Source organism: Thamnophis elegans, chromosome 5 (assembly GCF_009769535.1).
Source record: "Thamnophis elegans isolate rThaEle1 chromosome 5, rThaEle1.pri, whole genome shotgun sequence".
Lineage (NCBI taxonomy): Eukaryota > Metazoa > Chordata > Lepidosauria > Squamata > Colubridae > Thamnophis > Thamnophis elegans.
Window position 1 is genome coordinate 77596108 of NC_045545.1, and position 19481 is coordinate 77615588.

General features: G+C 44.7%; 1 protein-coding gene across 1 annotated transcript; it reads left to right on the forward strand.

The window, feature by feature from the left end:
• The first annotated feature begins 326 nt into the window (after positions 1-326).
• LOC116508718 (somatomedin-B and thrombospondin type-1 domain-containing protein-like) lies at positions 327-18740 on the forward strand. The gene is made up of 5 exons (XM_032217368.1): positions 327-1248; positions 7272-7466; positions 10362-10440; positions 13129-13305; positions 18246-18740. The coding sequence occupies exons 1-5, from the start codon at positions 1014-1016 to the stop codon at positions 18361-18363; spliced, it is 804 nt and encodes a 267-aa protein (XP_032073259.1). The 5' UTR covers positions 327-1013; the 3' UTR covers positions 18364-18740.
• Positions 18741-19481: the final 741 nt, after the last annotated feature.

The following is a 19481-nucleotide window of genomic DNA, read 5'->3' on the forward strand; positions in this document are numbered from 1 at the left end:
CTCTGCCAAACCTCCCGAATTACGAGGAAAGCCCTTGAATGTGGATCCCCAGGCAGTATCCTAGAAAGAAAGAAAGAAAGAAAGAAAGAAAGAAGGAAGGAAGGAAGGAAGGAAGGAAGGAAGGAAGGAAGGAAGGAAGAAAGAAAAAAAGAAAAAAAGGAAAGGAAGGAAGGACTACAAACCTAGCACTAGACGCAGTTTAGGAGAAGACCTGGAGGTCATCTAGTCCAACCCAGTCCAGTAGGACATTGTTAAAGTGAGTTTCTGTCTTTTGATCCTCCCTCGCCCCCCCAGTCACAAGACCCACCAAGCCACGTCCACAGAACCGGTAGTAAAAAAAAAGTATTAGATTTCACCACTGATCCCAAGTCAAAAGAAAAATCCCTTACAAAGTTCGCCGCTGCCTCCCTTGGCAAACACGCCTTACTTTAGAGTCACGGCTTCCTTCCCCTCCAGCCAGTCCAGGTGACTGGAAGGCGTCGACCGGCTCGATTCCTTTAAGCGCTCCTGAGCGGAATCCACACAGAAAAGGCAAAGGTCAGACTCGGGCAGGGTTGGTCGGCAGTTAATCGCAGGCTCGAGTCAGCAGCTTGAACTCCAAAGATCAACTTTCGGGCCTTTTCTTGCGCGGATCCTCCACCGGGTGGGCGCAAGCCGCCCCGCCAAGATTGCGCAGGGAACTGGCGGGGTGGCTCGGAGAAGCAGCCCTACAAACCGGACCTCTTTTTCCCCCCCTTTCGGGGGCTGCTTTCAGATTTTATGGGCCGAAACGCGCGGGAAATCCCTCTTCTGTGGTAAACAGGATTAGGATCCCCTCCGTGCGTGGGGAGCGGCAACTTGGAAGGCATCGCCCCGGGGCGCTGCATTTTTGGCGGGGCCGGGGCGCCCTCTCTTACGTCACCTCGGATTAAACGCGGCTGGCTCGGCAGCAGCAGGAGGCTGGTGCGAGGCGCTGCACGGCAACCCGCGTTTTTCTTCTCCGTGGCTTTTCTTTCCCACCGGCCGGGACAGCCATGCCGGTGACCCGCGGCTGTGGGAGCCTGGCGGGCGCTCTGCTCTTCTCCGCCTTGCTGGCCGCGGCGGGAGCGCAGGGCGGCTGCGGCGAGCTGGGGCGCTGCTGCTCGGGCAGGAGCCTGGAGTGCGCGAGCGCCGGTTGGCGACCCGACGGATCCTACGGGCTCTGCTATTGCGACCAGGCTTGCCTTTCCACCCTGGATTGCTGCGGCGACTACCGGCACTTCTGCCCAGGTGCGTCTCCCCGCGGGCCGGGGCGGGCGGGCAAGGAGCGCGCCAGGTAAAGCGAGCCTGGAGGGGAGAAGAGCTGGTTCCCGCCTGCTTCTCCCACGCTCTTTTCTTCGGAGCTCTTTCGTCTCCGCGGCTTAATTTCAGAATAGCAGAGTTGGAAGGGACCTTATAGGTCATCTAGTCCAACCCCCCCACCCAAGCAGGAGACCCTACACCATTTCTGGCAGATGGCAGTCCAATCTCTTCTTGAAAGTCTCAAGTGATGAAGCTTCCACAACTTTGGAAGGCAACTTTTGTTCCATTGTTGATTGCTCTCACTGTCAGAAAATGGCTCCTTATTTCTGGGTTGGATCTCTCCTTGATCAGTTTCCATCCATTAAATTAATAATTAAAAGTCTAATACAGTTATTTATGGATACTATCAAGTTTGAGGTTATGTTATAGCTTCTCTCGCCCGCGCCTTGGAGGTGCCACTGCTGCGTCTTGGGGGCGAGGGGCCTGGCAACATTGGGAGTTAGATACAGGTACAGATTAACAGAGTTGGAAGGGAATTTATAGGTCATCCCCCTCCCCCTCCCAAGCAGACCTTACACCGTTTCTGACAGATGGCAGTCCAGTCTCATCTTCAAAGCTTCCAGTGAGGAAGCTCCCACAACTTCTGAAGGCAGCTTCTGTTCCATGGGTTGATTGCTCTCTCTCCCTGTCAGAAAATTTCTAAGCTTGCTCAGCCTGTTGCTCTGATGACTCCCAAAAGAAATCCAGGAACGGTAGTTTCTACGTAATATCTGAAAGGACCAGATCAGGGCAGAATGACCTAGGAAATTGACCATTTTTTGGGGGGGGGGAATGTTAGATCCTCACAGTACCATACAAATGGAGCAGTCGAGTGAAGATTGGGGCCGACTGGAATAGGCAACAGTTTAGGCTTACAGAGATATTGCTTACTTTGTCATGCTGTGCCTTTGGTCCCTTGGTTAAAAATGGGAGATTTTCAGCTGTGTCTTCCAAGAATGTTTAATACTCACCAATGCCAGGAATAACAGGAATAATGAATGAAAGTAGAATAAATGTATGTATGTATGTATGTATGTATGTATGTATGTATGTATGTAAGTAACATTAGGTTATAGGGATTATAAATATAAAAAGAAGACAGCAAGTGTAAAACGAATGGAAAGCATATATGATGCGATCCTCCGTGAGCTGCGCTGGCTACCTGTTGATCTCCGGGTGCGCTTCAAGGTGCTACTTACCATTCATAAAGCCCTCCATGGTAGTGGATCTGACTATTTGAGAGACCGCCTTCTGCCGATTACCTCCCTCCGTCCCATCAGATCGCATAGAGTAGGCCTCCTCCGAATTCCATCCGCCAGTCAGTGCTGACTGGCGACTACGCAGAGGAGAGCCTTCTCAGTAGCAGCTCCGACGCTTTGGAACGATCTCCCCGTGGAGATTCGTACCCTCACCACCGTCCAGACCTTCCGCACAGCCCTTAAGATCTGGCTATCCCGTCAGGCCTGGGGATAAGCCCCTAATCTTGCCCCACCCGAATGCTGAATGAATGTTGTGTTTTATTGTTTTATTTTATTATAGTTCACATTTTCTTTTTGTGTTTTGTCTTGCACTCCCTTCCTACAAATTGTAAGCCGCCCTGAGTCCCCTCAGGGAAAAGGGCGGCCTATAAATGTCAAATAAATGAAATGAAATGAAATGATGATAAACAAAATGGGATATACAGATGTCTTAGGAATGGGAAGAATGGTTGTTGAATATGGTCTTTTATGTTTTGTTTTATAAAAAGCTCAATAAAAATTATTTATAAAAATATATATTCACCAATGCCCATGGAGATGTGACAAGTTCAAGGACCAGTGGTAAGGTCATAAGTGCAGGACCAGTTATAAGTCACTTTTTTTCAGTAGCATTGTAACTTTGAATGGTCATTAAACAAATGGTTGTAAGTTGAGGATTACCTGTACATTGCCAAAAAGCTTCAAGGGCTAATCTAGGCAGTTGCCAGGAGATCCCATTTACTGGAAGGTATTATAAAGACATTCAAGCTTTTACTGGAATTTTACTCCACAGGTCTTCGCATGTGATGGCCATGTTAGAATGCGTTTAGCTTTAGAGCAATCTTGGCTTGGCAGCAACTGTGACAAGAAAGGTCGTAAAATGGGACACGTCTCACTTAACAACTGTCTTACTTGGCAGTGGAAATTTTGGGCTCAATTGTGGTCATAAGTCAAGGACTAACTGTATAGTTCTTTTGCCTATTACCATTTCAGAGATGTGACCTTCCGGTCTCTTATAACTCCCCCTAGAGAATATTGACATTTGCCCCAACAAAGGTATTTATACATCTCAGAAAGGCAGGTAGTCCTCAACTTACAACAATTTGTTTAGTGATCGTTCAAAGTTACAACAGCACTGAAAAAAGTGACTTAGGACCATTTTTTATACTTATGACCGATGCAGCATCCCCATGGTCACGTGATGTACACTGAGATGCTTGACAACTGACTCGCATTTATGACGGTTGCAGTGTCCCTGGATCATGTGATCCCCTTTTACGACCTTCTGACAAGCAAAGTCAATGGGGAAACCAGATTCACTTAACAACCATGTTACTAATTTTATAGCTGCAATGATTCTTTTAAGAAATGTAAGAAAAGTCATAAAATGGGGCAAAACTCATTTAACAAATTTCTCACTTAGCAACATAAATTCTGGGCTCCAATGTGGTCATAGGTCAAGGACTATCTGTGTTTTATTTTTCTCCATTGACATTAATGCTTCAAAGCATTTGTTTCATTTTCTGGTTTCTTCCAGAAAAGTTTTGCAAGTTCCATTATCCCCAGCCCAGAGAGAAATGCTTAGCCTGAAAATAATTATTGACGATGCTCTTTAGGAGACCCTGCCAATCTGGGACCTTGAAGATAGACTGGGGATTCTGAAAATCATAGGCCTGGCCTATGTTGGATAGTACTACAATTGGGAAGGCCATGAGGGCTGGAATCTTGGTGTAAGATATAAAATCAAAGAAGCCTCCGGTGATGCTTAATGCAGAAACCTGCTGTGTAATTCTCCTATTATAAATGTACTCTCCTTCATTCCTCGCAAGTTTATGAAACTTAATGAATTGATTTCCATAGTTCTTCCTCCCCACACTGGTTGTTTCGTTTTTATTACAACCATTGAACTCTTATTTTTTGATAACCAATCAAGGGTTGATTTAAGTACTATATTGTATCCTCTAATACTGCCATCTTCTGGTGTTCTGTGGGTATAGCACGATCTTTGGAGTGGAGTAAGACCAGGGACCTCAATGTTTCTCGTGAAGGTCAATGGAATGCTTGTTTGCAAAGTAGTCTATATTTGAATTCTCTCCCTCTGAAATTCTCTAAGCAAACTCACTTAAATTCCGTGTCATCTTGCTTTGCTAAAGATCAAAGTGATTTAGCCCAGTTTTCCCAATCGCCTCTACTTAGATCTGCAACTTATAGAACTTCCCAGCTAGCACTGCCAAGTGCTTTACTTTGGGTTCAAGCAGGAGAACTCAGAAGATGTTTCTTTTATAAAACGCTGAAACCATATACAGTACATGCAAGCAGAGCCAGGGTTTATTGTACTGCACGTTTTATTGACAGCCACAGTTGGCTGGGTTATCAGAGCTAGTGAAATGGAGTATAAGATGCCAGGAAGGAACAAGGAGATTGAAGTTCTAGTAGTATATCCTTAACCACAGAAGTCAGCTGATGACTTTGGTCCAGTTACCGGGCTCTGAAACAAGCTAGCTGAAAAACAAAACCTGCATCAAGTACAGATACGCTTTGCTGAATTAGGTGAGCACAAAACAGGCTGATCCTGCAGCTAAGGGAGATACGCACTAAAAACAACAACAACAACTCCAAGTTGCTGTTGTGGGGAAAAGAGGAGGAAGGACTGGTTGTGTAGCCTTGAGCTCCTGCGTGAAAGGTGGGATATTTTTTATAAACAAACAAAACCAACCAACCCTGGTTTACAAATTTCAGTGACTGGATTTGTGCCACACGCTAAACACAAAGCACAAAACTTTGTGTCTTGGAGGGTTTTCGAGAAGCGAATCCATTTTTGAGTGTTAAAAGTTGAAAATACAGAATAAAAAACCTTGCTGGTAGCTACAGAGCTTTGGGCCCATTATTATGTTTCCGTTTCACCTATTATTCACGGGAAAACTGCGGGGATAAATTGGAGGAAAGTACACTGCTTTGAACTCAGAAAAGATAGGAAATAAATGTAATAAATCTGTAGGTGAACATGGACTGTAGTGCTTCATCTTGTGGCTGGGAAATCACATTTACGAATATTCCTCCTGTAAATGAAACAACCTACCCTGTACAAACATTTAGAAAGTCTTTTTAACTTGTGGAGGTTTTAATTGCCCTTCAATCTATCAGCCTCAATATGTAAACTAAGCCATGCTTCTAAAATACTAAAATATCTAAATAACAGGTATCTGTGACCATAGTTGTGACCAGAATCACTGTGGCAAAGTTGTTAAATGAGTTGCACCCAGTTTGATAAGCCTTTTTTTGTCATTGTAGTTAATCAAACTGCAGTTATTAAGTGAATCATGCATTTGTGGCTTCCTCCGTGCAAATCTGGCTTCCTCCATTGACTTTGCTTGTCAGAAGCTGGCTGGGAAAGTTGCAAAGGGGAATCGCATGTCCTAGAACACTGCAACTGTAAATATATGCCAGTTAGTGCCCAGATTTTGATCACGTAATTGTGGGGATGCTGTGATGGTTATAAGTGCGATTGTAAATCACCTTTTTCAGTGCTGTTGCAACTTAGAACCATGGCTAAATGGTTATAGCTCGAGGACAACCTATAAACCACGACATGCTCAGATACTTGCTTAGCAGGAATGATTTGAGATTCTCTTTCTGGGATGTTCACCTGATACCGCATAGAATGGATCTCAGTGTTGTGGCTTGTTGGCCACCGGCCCCTCCAGCAGCTGAATCAGAGGAGGAGACATGGGAGTCAGGATTAGCATCAAGGCAACCTGAGAGCTCTGAGACGGAAGATGGATTGGAGCTGGCAGAGAGAGAGAGAGAGAGAGAGAGAGACAGACAGACAGATAGAGGCGGAGCCTGGGCCATCCGTCAGCCCTCAGATGGAGCGTCAACAGCCCCCAGGTCTAGAGGTGGCTGATGGGGAAGAGGAGGAACACCTGGGTCCAGGGCCTGACATGCAGATGTGCAAAAGGCAGGAGAGGAGAGCAGTGGAAAGTTGTGGGCCGATCCTGGGGAAGGAAGAGCCAATGCTGCTAGCGAGGCCCCACCCTAGCTCTTTGGATAAAAGGCAGGGAGTGCACATGAATAGGTATGGCAGACAACTACCATATTTTTCAGAGTATAAGACACACCAGAATATAAGACACACCAAGATTTTGAAGAAGTACATTTTTAAAAAAGTTTTTGCACTCTGCAGACCTCCCAAAACCCACTGCACGCCTCATTTTTTGTGGAAAACGGCGCATGCAGAGAGTTTGAGAGGCCCTCAAAGTGCTCCTGGGGCTGGCGGGGGGGGGGGGGGAAGCGAGCAAAAATGGGCCCGTTTTTCCTCCAAAAAAGGGCATGCATAGGCTTTAGGAGGCTTGGGCGGTGGCAAAAATGAAAAACGTTTTTCACCCATTTTTGCCCTCCCCAGCCCTCAGAAGCATTTTGCAGACCTCCCAAACCGTCTGCACGTCCATTTATGTGAAGGGGGTGGGGTTTCAGGAGGCCAAAAATGCTGTATTCAGTGTATAAGACGCACCCAGATTTTCACCTTTTTTGTGGGGAAAAGGGGTGTCTTATACTCCAAAAAAATATGGTATTCATCTTCTGGCGGACTTGTTAGCCTGCAAAATAAACTTTTTGTTCGGGCTGCCAGCATTCCTAATAAAGGAATCTGTTGAGTTCACGTCAGAGGGTTTGTTGTGTTTGAGGAGCTGGGTAGAACACCCAGCTTTTAGAAGTAACATCTTATTCTTTCTGCAGAGGTTTCCTGCCTGGTCTCTGCCTGGAGTGAATGGAGTGGGTGTGCTGAACGCTGCAAGGCAGCTTACCGCCTCCGAAGGCGACAGGTGATCCGGGAGCCCAGAAACGGTGGAGAAGCCTGCCCCCCTCTTGAAGAGAAGGCTGGCTGTCTCGAGTATTGGACTCAGCAAGGAACATTGTGCAAGGACTCCATTCGTAAGTGGGGGAAGGCAGTTCAAATCCTCCTTTAAGTACCTTTTAACCACACTGCAAATCTTTTTGGAATATTTATGATGGCCCTTATTTTTATAATTGCATAATACTAAATGTCAGTTTGAGAGATGGGTCTGATTCCGCTAAGCACAGAGACTGTTAGCTGGAATGTTACATGGACCATTTCTGTGAAGGAATAAGGAAGAGGCGATAGGCAAATCTAGATTCTTACATGACTTGGACTCCGTCTGTGCTGTAGTCCCTGCTCTATAATTACTTTAATTGGAACTTACCTTCCATGATGTTATTGCAAGACTTTCCCATGTGCATAAAAATAGCAATAAATATAATTTTGTTCTCACTTTAACTTTTAGTTTCCAGCAAAAGGCAACTGGGCCCTGCAAGAATCAGCATAATTATTGTGAAAGGCCGCTATGATCAGGTAGAAAGAACCTCCAGGTAGATGGATCCCTTTCGTACCAAGCTTAGGAACAAATCAGGCAGAATCCAATCAAGAGTTGCTGGGAATAGTGAAGCTGTTGCTCTGCACTAAGTACAGTATCTTGGAAGGTTATTCACGCAAGAGTGATCAGACCTCTGCTGAAACCAAGAATAGGACAAGGACAAAGAACAAGAATTAAAAGAAAGGAGATACTGGCTGACTATCAGAAATAATTTATTAGTGGTTAAGAGCTGTTAAGCAGTGGAATGATTTATCTAGAGCAGCCCTGGTTTCTCCCCATTGGAGGTTTTCAAGGAGGTTAAATGATTACCTGCCGAAGATGATTCATTGCGTTCTGGTATGAAGAGGAGGGCGTTGGACTAGATGATTAATGGAACATTCCCAACTCATACATATTTTTATGATCTATTCTAGCATTTTAGAAGGTATGCTGAGAAAGCTATGGCTGTTCTATTGACACGAATTAATTAGCCAAAGTAGGAACGGTATTGTACCCTTATGCCTGTTTCTTTGTAATCACAATGAAGCATCATTTCCATCTGCATTTGAACAATGTCCTATTTATTTTATCACCTCCAGTTCTTCGATGAACCAAGGAACAGGATGGATTTTAGAGTTCTCAACTGTTGTGGAGTCCGTTGGGATCCATGAAACTCTTAAGGGATAAGCTAGTTTAGCAGGTCCACTGTTCTTGTGAAAGGAGAAGGTTACTGCCTGCCTGATTTTTCCAGATAATGATTTATGATCATAAGGATATAGATCAGGGGTGTCAAACCCGATTTCATTGAGGGCTGAATCAGGGTTGTATTTGAACTTGGGGACCGGGTGGGCGTGGCCAGGGTGGGTGTGGCCATCTCAATGCCACTTGTGTCGGGCCTGTGTTGGCCTGAGCGTTCTGTCAGTGAAAATGGAGCTCGGGAGGCTGGGATGGCTTCCTTCAACCCTCTGCCAGCAAAAAGGGAGCTTGGGAGGGCTGCCTTCCCCAGCTCCGTTTTCGCTGGCAGAGGGTTGCAAGAAGCCATCACAGTCTCCAGAGCTCCATTTTCGCTGGCAGAGGCACCACCGGCTGGTCCTTTGCTTTTTCCAGGTCTGCCCTGTGGGCCTGATCTAAACACCCCGCAGGCTGGATGCAGCCTGCGGGCCTTGAGTTTGACACCCCCAATATAGATCCATACTCGGATTTGATCCAAAATCAACATCAAGAGTATTTTCTGCAAGATACGTTGGGCCAATGGCATATGCTCAAAACAGAATGCCTCTTCAGATTTTGATGGTTCCATGCCTCACACCTTTGTCCTTGCAGTTCAGGACTGTTAGGAATTATAGTTCTGTAAGAACCGGGGGAGCAGAGGCTCCTCATCTCAGGCATATGGAAATACTTGTATCAAGGTATCATAAAACCTTGAATTGGCTTCTAAAGCATCAGTGAATATGGAGATTCCCTAGGAGATTGATGGCTAACCTTTTCTGGACCCACTGCCAAAATCACGAATGCGCATGCGCACACCCGAACCCAAAATGCAATGTGCGTGTCGTGCACCCCTGCACATATGCGTGTGGCCTCCTGCATGTGCCTCGCACATGCACATGCATGAGTTCCTCCTGCACATGCATTCATGGCACACCCATATGCGCCCTGCCCCCCCTCACTGTACATGTGCGGCAGACACCCGAAGACGAGCTGGCTGACGGGAGGCACACGTGCATGCACGGTGGAGCTGTACTGGGGCGACAGGTTGTGTGCCCACAGAGAGGGCACTGTGTGCCACCTCTGGTGTACATGCCATTAGGTACGCCATCACGGCCCTAGGAAAACAACCAGAAAATGGATAGGCAATTGTAGCTCTATATCAGCAGAATCCATGACATGACACTCTAGCTCAGGAAGAAGAACAAATGGGTCTTCTACGAAAGAATTTGGCGCAAGTGAAAGCTGTGCTGTTCCTTAGCTGGTCCAAATAGGCATGGCTATATTAGAAAAAATAAAAATAGTTGTTTTTCTGTGTTGTTAGTCTGCGTTAAAAAGTTTAATTAGTTACGGTTAGCTATTTTTTCCTTAAAAAACAAAACACGGTTGAGACCCAAATAAAATTTATGGCGATCAATTCAAATGTATTGCATTTCTTGCTACCGAACTATGGTGGGTTATTAAAATAGCTTCCTTCCTTCTACAGTGATAATAGGTAGGCCTGTTCCAACAAGAAAGAAACGGGATGAAGATTTCCCAATTCTGCAGCTGATGAATCATTATTTGTGATCTGGAATTGTGGGAGAAAATGTGCCTTTGGTTTCCCACTTGCAAACAACAACAAGGCATTAAACTCCATGAGCCTCCCAGTCTTTCATTATTCTGCTGATGTAAATGAGTTTGAGGGTGCAGTTTTCAATGACTGGTTGTTGTGGTTTTCTTCCCTTCTTCCCCTTCATGTATTCAGTCCCAGCATTAATAACCACCGGAGGCTACGGGAAAGCAAGGAGAAAGCGTGCTGTGGTCAGCGGAAAAGAAAGAGTTGGGTAAGTTCTGTATTTTGGCATTAAAAATCTATTGTTTTGCCTCCTTTAGTCGCACTGAACTGCATGGGGAATAATAGTACTGTAGTTAACAATCTTGACACTGAGAGAGACTTTATAGTCTTAAGTGCATGGCCCTAACCCTAATTCCCCCCTGTGGTGGCCCACTAGTGGCCAGCAGAGCTGGCAGCAGATTCGGACAGTGAGGAGGTTGAGGAGGAGCATGGATCAGTCCTGGAGTCTGATGAGGGCTCTGTGTCGGAGGCAGAGAGGGGGCCAGAGCCATACGGCAGTTATCAGCTGCCTTCAGATCAAATATCAGTGAGGCAGACAAACAGCTGGAGCCTGTTCCCAGTGTGCGCATGCACAGAGTTGCCAGATGAAGGGAACAGCTAAAGAACAGGGGTCGACTTGGGAGTAAGGCCACAGGTGGACGATGAATGGCCCCTCCCAGAGGAAATAAAAGAGGAGCAAAAGGGGACTGGAGTTTGCAGGAGACAGTTAGTTTGCTTAATTGATTCGTGACTCTCTGAGACTCCTTGCCAAATTTTGCGGATATCGGCCTGTCAGGTCTCCAAGCCAGATAAGGTCTGACTGTACATCCTCCCTTGAAAGACTTTGCTGGATGTGAATGAGCAGAATTCACAGTAAATTAAGAAAAGGGTTTTTTGTCGGGACCAGGAGTTTGCTTCATGCTCTTGGGAAGCCTCGGTCAGAACATCCCCCAGCAGATCTTGTCTTCTCAGTCTCCTCACTTCTTCTACAGGTAGTCCTCTACTTACAACCGGTCACTTAGTGACCTTTCAGACTTACAATGGATCTTCCCAGGGTTACTTACGACCTAAATTCAAAGTTCTAACAGCCTCCTTGTGGTCACGTGATCACAATTTAGGTGCTTGGCAACTGTTCCACATTTATGGCTGTTTGCAGCATCCTGCAATTGTGATCCTATTTATGATCTTTTTGCCAGAAACCAGGATTTTCTTTTTGTTTCTGGCTTAAACCAGAAACCGTGGAGGACAATGGATTTGATTAATGACCACTGCGTTCACTTAACAATCCTGGTGGTTCACTTAACCACCACTACAAAAAAGTCATAAAATTATGCATGTAGCCTGCTTAATGCCCGGTATGGTATAATTTCCAGTCATTATTAAAATTTAAATTAAAGAATTAGTGCTATGGCCTAGAGGTGACGGCGGTCACCTCCTACTTCGAAGGTTGAGAGCTTAATCCTAGGCAGCGACAAATGTTTTTCCATCAGGGTGCAAAAAGTAAATTTCTGCTGCGAACTCTATGTAGGCATCAGGAAGGGCATCTGGCCAGTAAATGGTCAGCTCCATTCAATTGCCCTGACTCCACCCTGAAAAAAAGGAATGATAGGGCTGTAATGAAAAAAAAATTAACCTAACCCTGTTTACTATATAGGTATGTTACTGAAAATGGTTTTAGATCCCTGGTAACTAGAAATAAGACTTTAAATATAGGATCCACCAGTAAGAATCACTTTTATCATTTAATATATGACATTGATACAGGAAGCAGAGCTGGAAGTAAAGTTGCCCTTAGATTTATCATTGCAGGGTAAAGATGAATCAGAAGGATTAAATGACATATGTACACAGAAGAAAAAATGTTGGGCAAAGTATGCAAATACTCCATACTTTTTACATGCATAGTTTTTCTTCAACCACACCTGCAGTCTAAAGCAGAAGCATCTTTGCTATTTGTGTGTGAATTACTTTAGTCTAAGATTGCAGCCCATTACACACTTTTCTTGTACTAAATTTCTATTGAATACAATGAGACTTTCTGAAGAAAAGAACAAGAGTCTTGGAGATCTTTTTTCCCCTCACAAGGGCAACCAGCTACAAGTAGGAAGAAGTAGGGAGTTTCTCCTCTCATGTTCATCAGTAACTGGAATAGCATGAAGCTACATATGTACTACCCTGTTTCCCTGAAAATAAGACCTCCCCAGATAATAAGTCCAATGGGCTTTTGAGCGCATACGCTAAAATAAGCCCTCCCCTGAAAATTAGCCCTCTCCAAAAATATTGCAACACAGCAGCAACTATGAGGTGACCACATTCGCCACCTCCTGCACCTCAAAAATAATAAGACCTCCCCAAAAATAAGGCCATGTGCTTATTCTTTTTTGGGGGGGGTTGTCAAAAGAAAATAAGAACCTGTTTTATTTTTGGGAAATTAGGTAGTTTCCAGGTAACCACATGAACATGTCCATGCAGTTTTCTTGACCACACTACAAATCTGAGCCGAGGTGGCGCAGTGGTTAGAGTGCAGTACTTCAGGCTACTTCAGCTGACTGCTAGCTGCAGTTCAGCAGTTCAAATCTCACCTGGCTCAAAAGCTGACTCAGCCTTCCATCCTCCCGAGGTGGGTAAAATGAGGACCCAGATTGGGGGCAATATGCTGACTCTGTAAACCGCTTAGAGAGGGCTGTAAAGTACTATAAAGTGGTATATAAGTTTAAGTGGTATGTGCTATTGCTAATCTGTTCTGCCAATATCTTTGTTGAGGATATATTTTTCCAGTTCCCAGTCTACTCTTCAATCCTACAATTCCCTGGTTTTATCTCCTCCAAGGGTTAACAACCTAATCTTGCTTAACTGGGTGAGATGAAGAAGAATTCTGGCTTCCAAAACGCCACTTCTTTGATCTCTTCTATGACAGGTATTGTGTTGAGTTCCAGCTCATGGCCATCACAGAAGGCTGCCTGCATGGGAATAGTTCCTATACTCATTGGATGAAGTATCTCAGTGAAGGACACACGGTGTGTGTGGAATGTCAACATCCAGCCCTAGATCGCAAGAGTCTACACTGCTCCGGGGATGGGAGTGGAGCTAAGAAGTAAGAATTAATTACGTCTTTTGCTTAGTGGGGAAATGTGTATTGGGTCATTTTAAGTTCATGTCACTCAAATGTTGTACTGCAAGAAAGAAATAATATAAAAGTGAGATTGAAAAGTCCTGGGTAACTGTTGTAGGGATTGTTGTTGCACATGTCCTATGGCTCTTTTTCTGGAGCTTCTGAAGATGCTATCCCAGAAAAGGTGCTAAATTTGTTATGCTATAATATGGGCTTGTTCATACATGCAAAAGCAAAACCTGTTTAACCTATATTGGGTGATAGATTCCTTGGTCTTGACACCAATAAAGCAATGTATCTGAGTTAATGTGAGAGGACTCTGCAGATGTGATGAACAAGCCAAGCCATCCGGTCTTCCTGCAGCAGCTGGATCATCAGTTGGGGAGGTCAAAAGGTCAAGATGGGTAGAACCATGCAATCAAAGCTTCACTCCTTTTAGACACGTTTGAACATATAAAAACCAACAGGACCTTGATTGTGGCCACCATTTTGGGTTTTTTTAAAAAAAATATCTCTCCCATTGATACCCAAAATAGTAGCTACTAATAATATATGCGGTGGCTAAATGGCTAAGATGCTGAGTTTATCGATCAGAAAGATCGGCAGTTCGGTGGTTCGAATCCCTAGCATCGCATAACGGAGTGAGCTCTTGTTACTTGTCCCAGCTTTTGCCAACCTAGCAGTTTGAAAGCACATAAAAAATGCAAGTAGAAAAATAGGCACCACTTTGGTGGGAAGGGAACAGCGTTCCGTGCGCCTTCGGCATTTAGTCATGCCGGCCAAATGACCACGGAGATGTCTTCGGACAGCACTGGTTCTTCGGCTTTGAAACGGAGATGAGCACTGCCCCCTAGAGTCGGGAACAACTAGCACATATGTGTGAGGGTAACCTTTACCTTTACTTTAATAACATATACTTGTGAATTAGACATGCCTCAAGAAGACAGCAGGGAGCTAGGATACAGCAAAGGTCAACTGGGTTGGCAGAGTGCAGGGTGATGAGATTGACCATGGATGAAACTGGGGTGTCTGCAGCTTCCCAGGCCATGGCAAGACACCCCTAGAGCTGCACGGTTCTGGGCTGAGGCAGAGGGGAGATAGGTGAGTGGGAGGGGGAGTTGAAGCCACCCCCTAATCTTACTGAGGGTCAAGCTGGGAGAGACAAAGGCCAATACTCAGCAACCTGCACTTATTGGTTCACAATTGGGGCAATTAGGATTGCAGTCGCTACAGTCATGCAACATCTCACTGTACAACGTCAGCACTTAGCGACATAAATTACTAGCAGTACAGGGGGCCCCTTGTCTCCTAGCACACACTGTTGCTGAGCTCTCATCCATAGTAGTCTACAGTGTACAGCAGTTAATAGCTGAATTCCCTCTTGCCTTTCACTGCTAATGAACTTAAGTTGCTTTGTTTCGGGACTTGAAATAAATTTTGCTTTATACATGAAATATGTTTATTAGAAGCAATAGATGTGTTTAGTACAAAACTAAAGCCCATCAGATACAATTTATTTATAGTATTAAGCAAGAAGATTAAGCATTTTCTGCATGCCTGGTTTCAGTATACAGCTGCAAAATTATTTCGATAGCGCCCAATAGCAGCAAGTATAACTAAAGCTATAAAATATAGTAAAAATGCAAGTGAAAGTTAAAGCCTGATATAATTATGTTCTGCCCAGAAATAAATGTATGAGAAGGTGAAACTGAAAATGGAGAATTTCAGACTGCTAGGAGAAGGTCTCAAACTTCCATAAATGCATGATTGACGTATTTCATTTGTTCCATCTGGAGATGACTTGTAAGGATGAGCGAATCTTGCCTATTAATTATCACAAAGAGAACTTTTTGTTAAGCTGAGGTTTTGGGAATTGTAGCAGAGATGGGCTTCACTTAATTTAACAACCGGTTCGCCTAGTGCAGAATTGAAAATGTGAGCGCGCACATGGGGCTTCAAACACATGGCAATTTCATGCGCTTGGCTTCCAGCACACTTTCTCGGGCAGCCACAGTGCAAGGCATGGAAATCAGCAGGGCTGCATGGGCAGGCGAATCTTGTGACCCAGTGAGTGAGATATATAGGACGGGATGGCGCCAGGGCAGGGGGGGCGGAGATAGCACTGGGGGGGGGCAGGCTCAGCCGGTGGTTGGAACTACTGGTTTGCCCGAACCGGCAGCAGCCCCCTTCTGAATTGTAGTCTTATACATCTAAAAAGAACTAGGTTGGGAAAACTTGCTGCATGCATTTTGATAAAACAAATTAAGCAACGAATTAGAAAAATTGAAAAAGGGCAAGGATTAAGAGATGCATCTCTGTGTTACTTATGGAAGCAGAAATTAGAGCAAATTTGTGTACCAAACAAATTTTGCAAGCATCATTTTGTTTTTTATTTGTTTCTTTTGTACAGTATTTCCTCCCCTGTTTTGGAAATATTTATGTAAATCTGCTGGTTCTTTGTTAGTGCATACGGATTAGAAATTTATGCCAGTTCTTTCTTGACAAACTAAAGTGTGATCCACACAGTTTCCTTTTACTGGCTTGAGGATGGATACTTACTGTTTATTGAGGACATCTTGATGCCAGGCTGAGGCGGGGGATGAATGTGATCTGGCATGAAAATAGTGGAAGAAGACTTCCTATGCAGTCATTCTAGGTTGCATGGAGAAAAGGGATGTTTGTATCAAAGAACTACTGGCTTTCAATTGGCCCACTGCAGGACTACCTTCTCCTATTTGGCCTCTGAGCCAGATGTCTTATTGTCTTATTTCTTTTTTCTATGAGACAAACAAACATCCAGGGTTCATTAATGTTTTGCTGTTTGGATATGTTGCTCTTCTTTTGCTCCCTAAAAACAAACCAACCAACCAGCAAACAAGAAAGTGTAATATGGTTGAACTACTACAGTTTCACCCCAGCCTCCAGGGAAATAGTTTCTCAGTGATGAAAGTGGCTTCATGGCTTCAGGACGTCAACTCATTTAATTCGCATGCGAGTATGGCTGCAATGTTTTGTTGAATCAGCTGAGCCATGCCTGGAATGTCTCGTGAGGTTTCACTTGGTGCAACTGGAGACATCTGTCAATATTCCTGTCCTCCTTGCTTCTTCCTGAAATAGACTTAAGAGACATTGATCAAATCTACGAGGGGATATGGTGACATGAAGATCTGCCTGCCATGATCACTTGAGAAGATAGAACAGTTGAAGAAAGTCTTTAGAAGGGATGGCAAGAGGAGAACACACTCTGAAGATCATTCATCTATTCAAAGAATTCTGTGAAAGGATAGAATGGCTGGGAGATTTCCTCTTCCTTTTTAATGGCAAATAGGCGAATAGGATTGGAGCCAAAGTTTGGAGAAACCCATGGTTTACAGAAATAAATACCCTTTCAGCATCACACAGTTACTTCACATTTTTAGTGCCTTGGACAAATCGACTCTTAAGTTCATTTTGTGCCTTATCGATTTATTCAGTACATATGGGCTTAAGAAATAGATTCTAAAAGCTGCAATCAATTTGTACACTATACATCTTTGGTACTTAAACAGGCAGCCTTTTAAATGAGGGAGTAAAATTTAGAGGGTTTTTTTTTAAAATGAAGTGCTACTGGAAGGTTCAGGCCTGATTAAGCACTACTGACATTTGCAAAAAGCATGTGTTAGAAAAGCCAGTGTCTCTTGTTTGCGAAGATTAGCTGTTCCTTAGGATTTGCAGGAAGACATGGGAGTTATGGAATGCAGGTTTGCAACAGATGGTCATGCGCATACAGCTGGGGAAAGAAGGAAGGAAGGAAATGCTTGTCTAGGAATAACCTGCCACCATCGCTATCCAGATTTGCAACAGATTAAAAGACAGTCTGTACATACTACCCAGGGGTGGGCTTCAAAAATTTTAGCAACTGGTTTTCTGCCTGGTTGCTGGGTGGGCGTGGCCTAGTCAGCCTCCTGCACCACTGTGTTTTTGCCCTCCCTGGGCTCCAGTGGCTTTCCTCGAGCCTTCGGGAGGGCAAAAATGTCCTACCCCGGGCTCCAAAGGCTCCCTGGAGGCCAGAAACAGGCCCATTTCTGGCCTTCCAGAGCCTCCGGGAGACTCGTTTCTCTCCCTCCCCAGCCTCCGTGTGGGCCCTGCACTTACCTGGCATTCAAAACGGGTCGCTTGGAGACTCCTGGGAGGGGAGGGTGGGGTCAGCCAGGAGTGGGACTTGGGGGTTCACCGAACCGCGCAGAATCTTCGCTAGAGGATGGGCCGAACCTGAGCAAATCCAGAGCAGCCCACTAGTACTACCTTGATCAAGTAGGGTCAAAGAAAAATTAGTTTTGCAGCCAAGATTTCTTCATCATATATTTCTGCAGTTGGATTGTAAAAGGTTCTATGTTATTAGGAATACAAAGGATCTGATTCAGAATCCTTAACTCAAGAAAAGGTAGTCATGTACACCAGGGTTTTCTCATCCTTGGCAACTGTAAGATAGGTGGACTTCAACTCCCAGAATTCCCCAGCTAGCTATGCTGATGGGGGAATTCTGGGAACTGAAGTTCACCCATCTCAAAGTTGCCAAGGTTGACAAACATCAAGCCTACTAAATGTCTATGGGGATTCTCAGTCATCCAGGTCACGGTTGTCCCAAAGGTGCTTTTTTTTCAAGAGGCAACTGGACTTTCTGTTTTTTCTTTGAAGACGTTTCACTTCTCATCCAAGAAGCTTCTTCAGCTCTGAAGAGAGAGACGCTTGGATGAAAAGTGAAATGTCTTCAAAGAAAAATCAGAAGGTCCAGTTGCCTCTTCAAAAAGCACCTTTGGGATCAATCCTACTAATTTCTGCTCTTGTTGGCAGTTGCTGTCTGGTATTCATGGCCCTCTTAGCCTTCTATCCTTGTTGAAATGGAAATACCACTTCATGGCATGCTCTGTTTTGTTTTACAGGAACCAGCTACTGCACTGGCAGGCTGTAGGGAATCCGAGATGCAGAGGCACCTGGAAGAGGGTTCTTCAGCGGGATACTTGCACTTGTCCTTCAGTTCACAGCTTCTTGTTCATCTGACTTTCATACGATGCCACCAACTTTGATTTTGTCACTACTGTAGTTCTCATTTACAGAAATTCAGGAGATAATATGGAACCTGCTCCGTGGACTTTTCAACATTCTTCCAATGTCTGAAGCCCTACCTCTCACTCCCAATATTTTATATTTCAAAGTATATTGAATAGCAGGATTTAAAGAAGAAGCATTGTAGGAGAGACCTAGGATTGTTAAGGTTTTGTTCTGAAGGCAGACTCTGATGAATACGGATGGGTAACCTTGTCAGGACTCAATTCGGATCACCCTCAAGGTGCATAAAGCAGTTTGCTCTGAAAATTAAAATATTTCACATTTGTTCTGACCTAGGATTCCTGAGACAGTAACAAATCACATGCTTAGTCCCAAAACCTCTCTTTTTATTTAAATGGCTGTGAATTATGTTCATTCACAGTCCGTAATGATTCACAACCAGTTTGTAAAGAGTCCGACAGAAGTCTGCCACAGTCTTTCAGGATAAGGCTGATAAGCACCCACCTTTATCTCCCTTGAAACCTTGCCAAAGAACTAATTGCCAATTAGTTTTGCAAGGCCAAATGGAGCACAGAGTCAAACGGAGTTTCAGAGTTTTAACTGACCAGAACGAACAAAATTGCTTCCTGCAAAGTCTCACGTCCGTTTGCTCCTCTTTTATGTCTTATGGGAGGGGCTAATAATCTCCAAGCCTTATTCCCGAGTCACCCCTTTTCTCTTAACTCTTCTTGCCTTCTGGCAGCTCTGCGCATGCGGGCACTGGGAACAGGCTCCCTCTGTTCCTCTGCCTTGCTGATGTCAGACTCTGGAGGCAGCACATAACTAACAAATGGCCCTGGTCCCTTCTCTGCAGAGCCCTCGTCCAAGCTTTCCCCAGACTCCAGGACTGGCTCATGTTCCTCCCCAACTTCCTCACTGTCTGACTCTCCTGCCAGCTCCGCACGTCGCCAGCGGCCCACAACAAAGTTGAGCTAATGTTCACATATTACTCACCAAGCTCTCTTTCTGAGTTTATCACTTCTTTCATTTCGACAAAGCTTATCTGCCTAAGACAGCTGCAGCGAAGCTGGAGTCAGTCAAAGAGGAGCGAAAGCGATCTAATCTTTCTG

Bases quoted from the DNA above. Each gene is read 5' to 3' on its own strand.
- LOC116508718 (XM_032217368.1), top strand. From the start codon at position 1,014: ATGCCGGTGACCCGCGGCTGTGGGAGCCTGGCGGGCGCTCTGCTCTTC. The intron at 1,249-7,271 runs GTGCGTCTCCCC...TTCTTTCTGCAG, and splicing joins CTACCGGCACTTCTGCCCAG to AGGTTTCCTGCCTGGTCTCT. The intron at 7,467-10,361 runs GTAAGTGGGGGA...TCATGTATTCAG, and splicing joins ATTGTGCAAGGACTCCATTC to TCCCAGCATTAATAACCACC.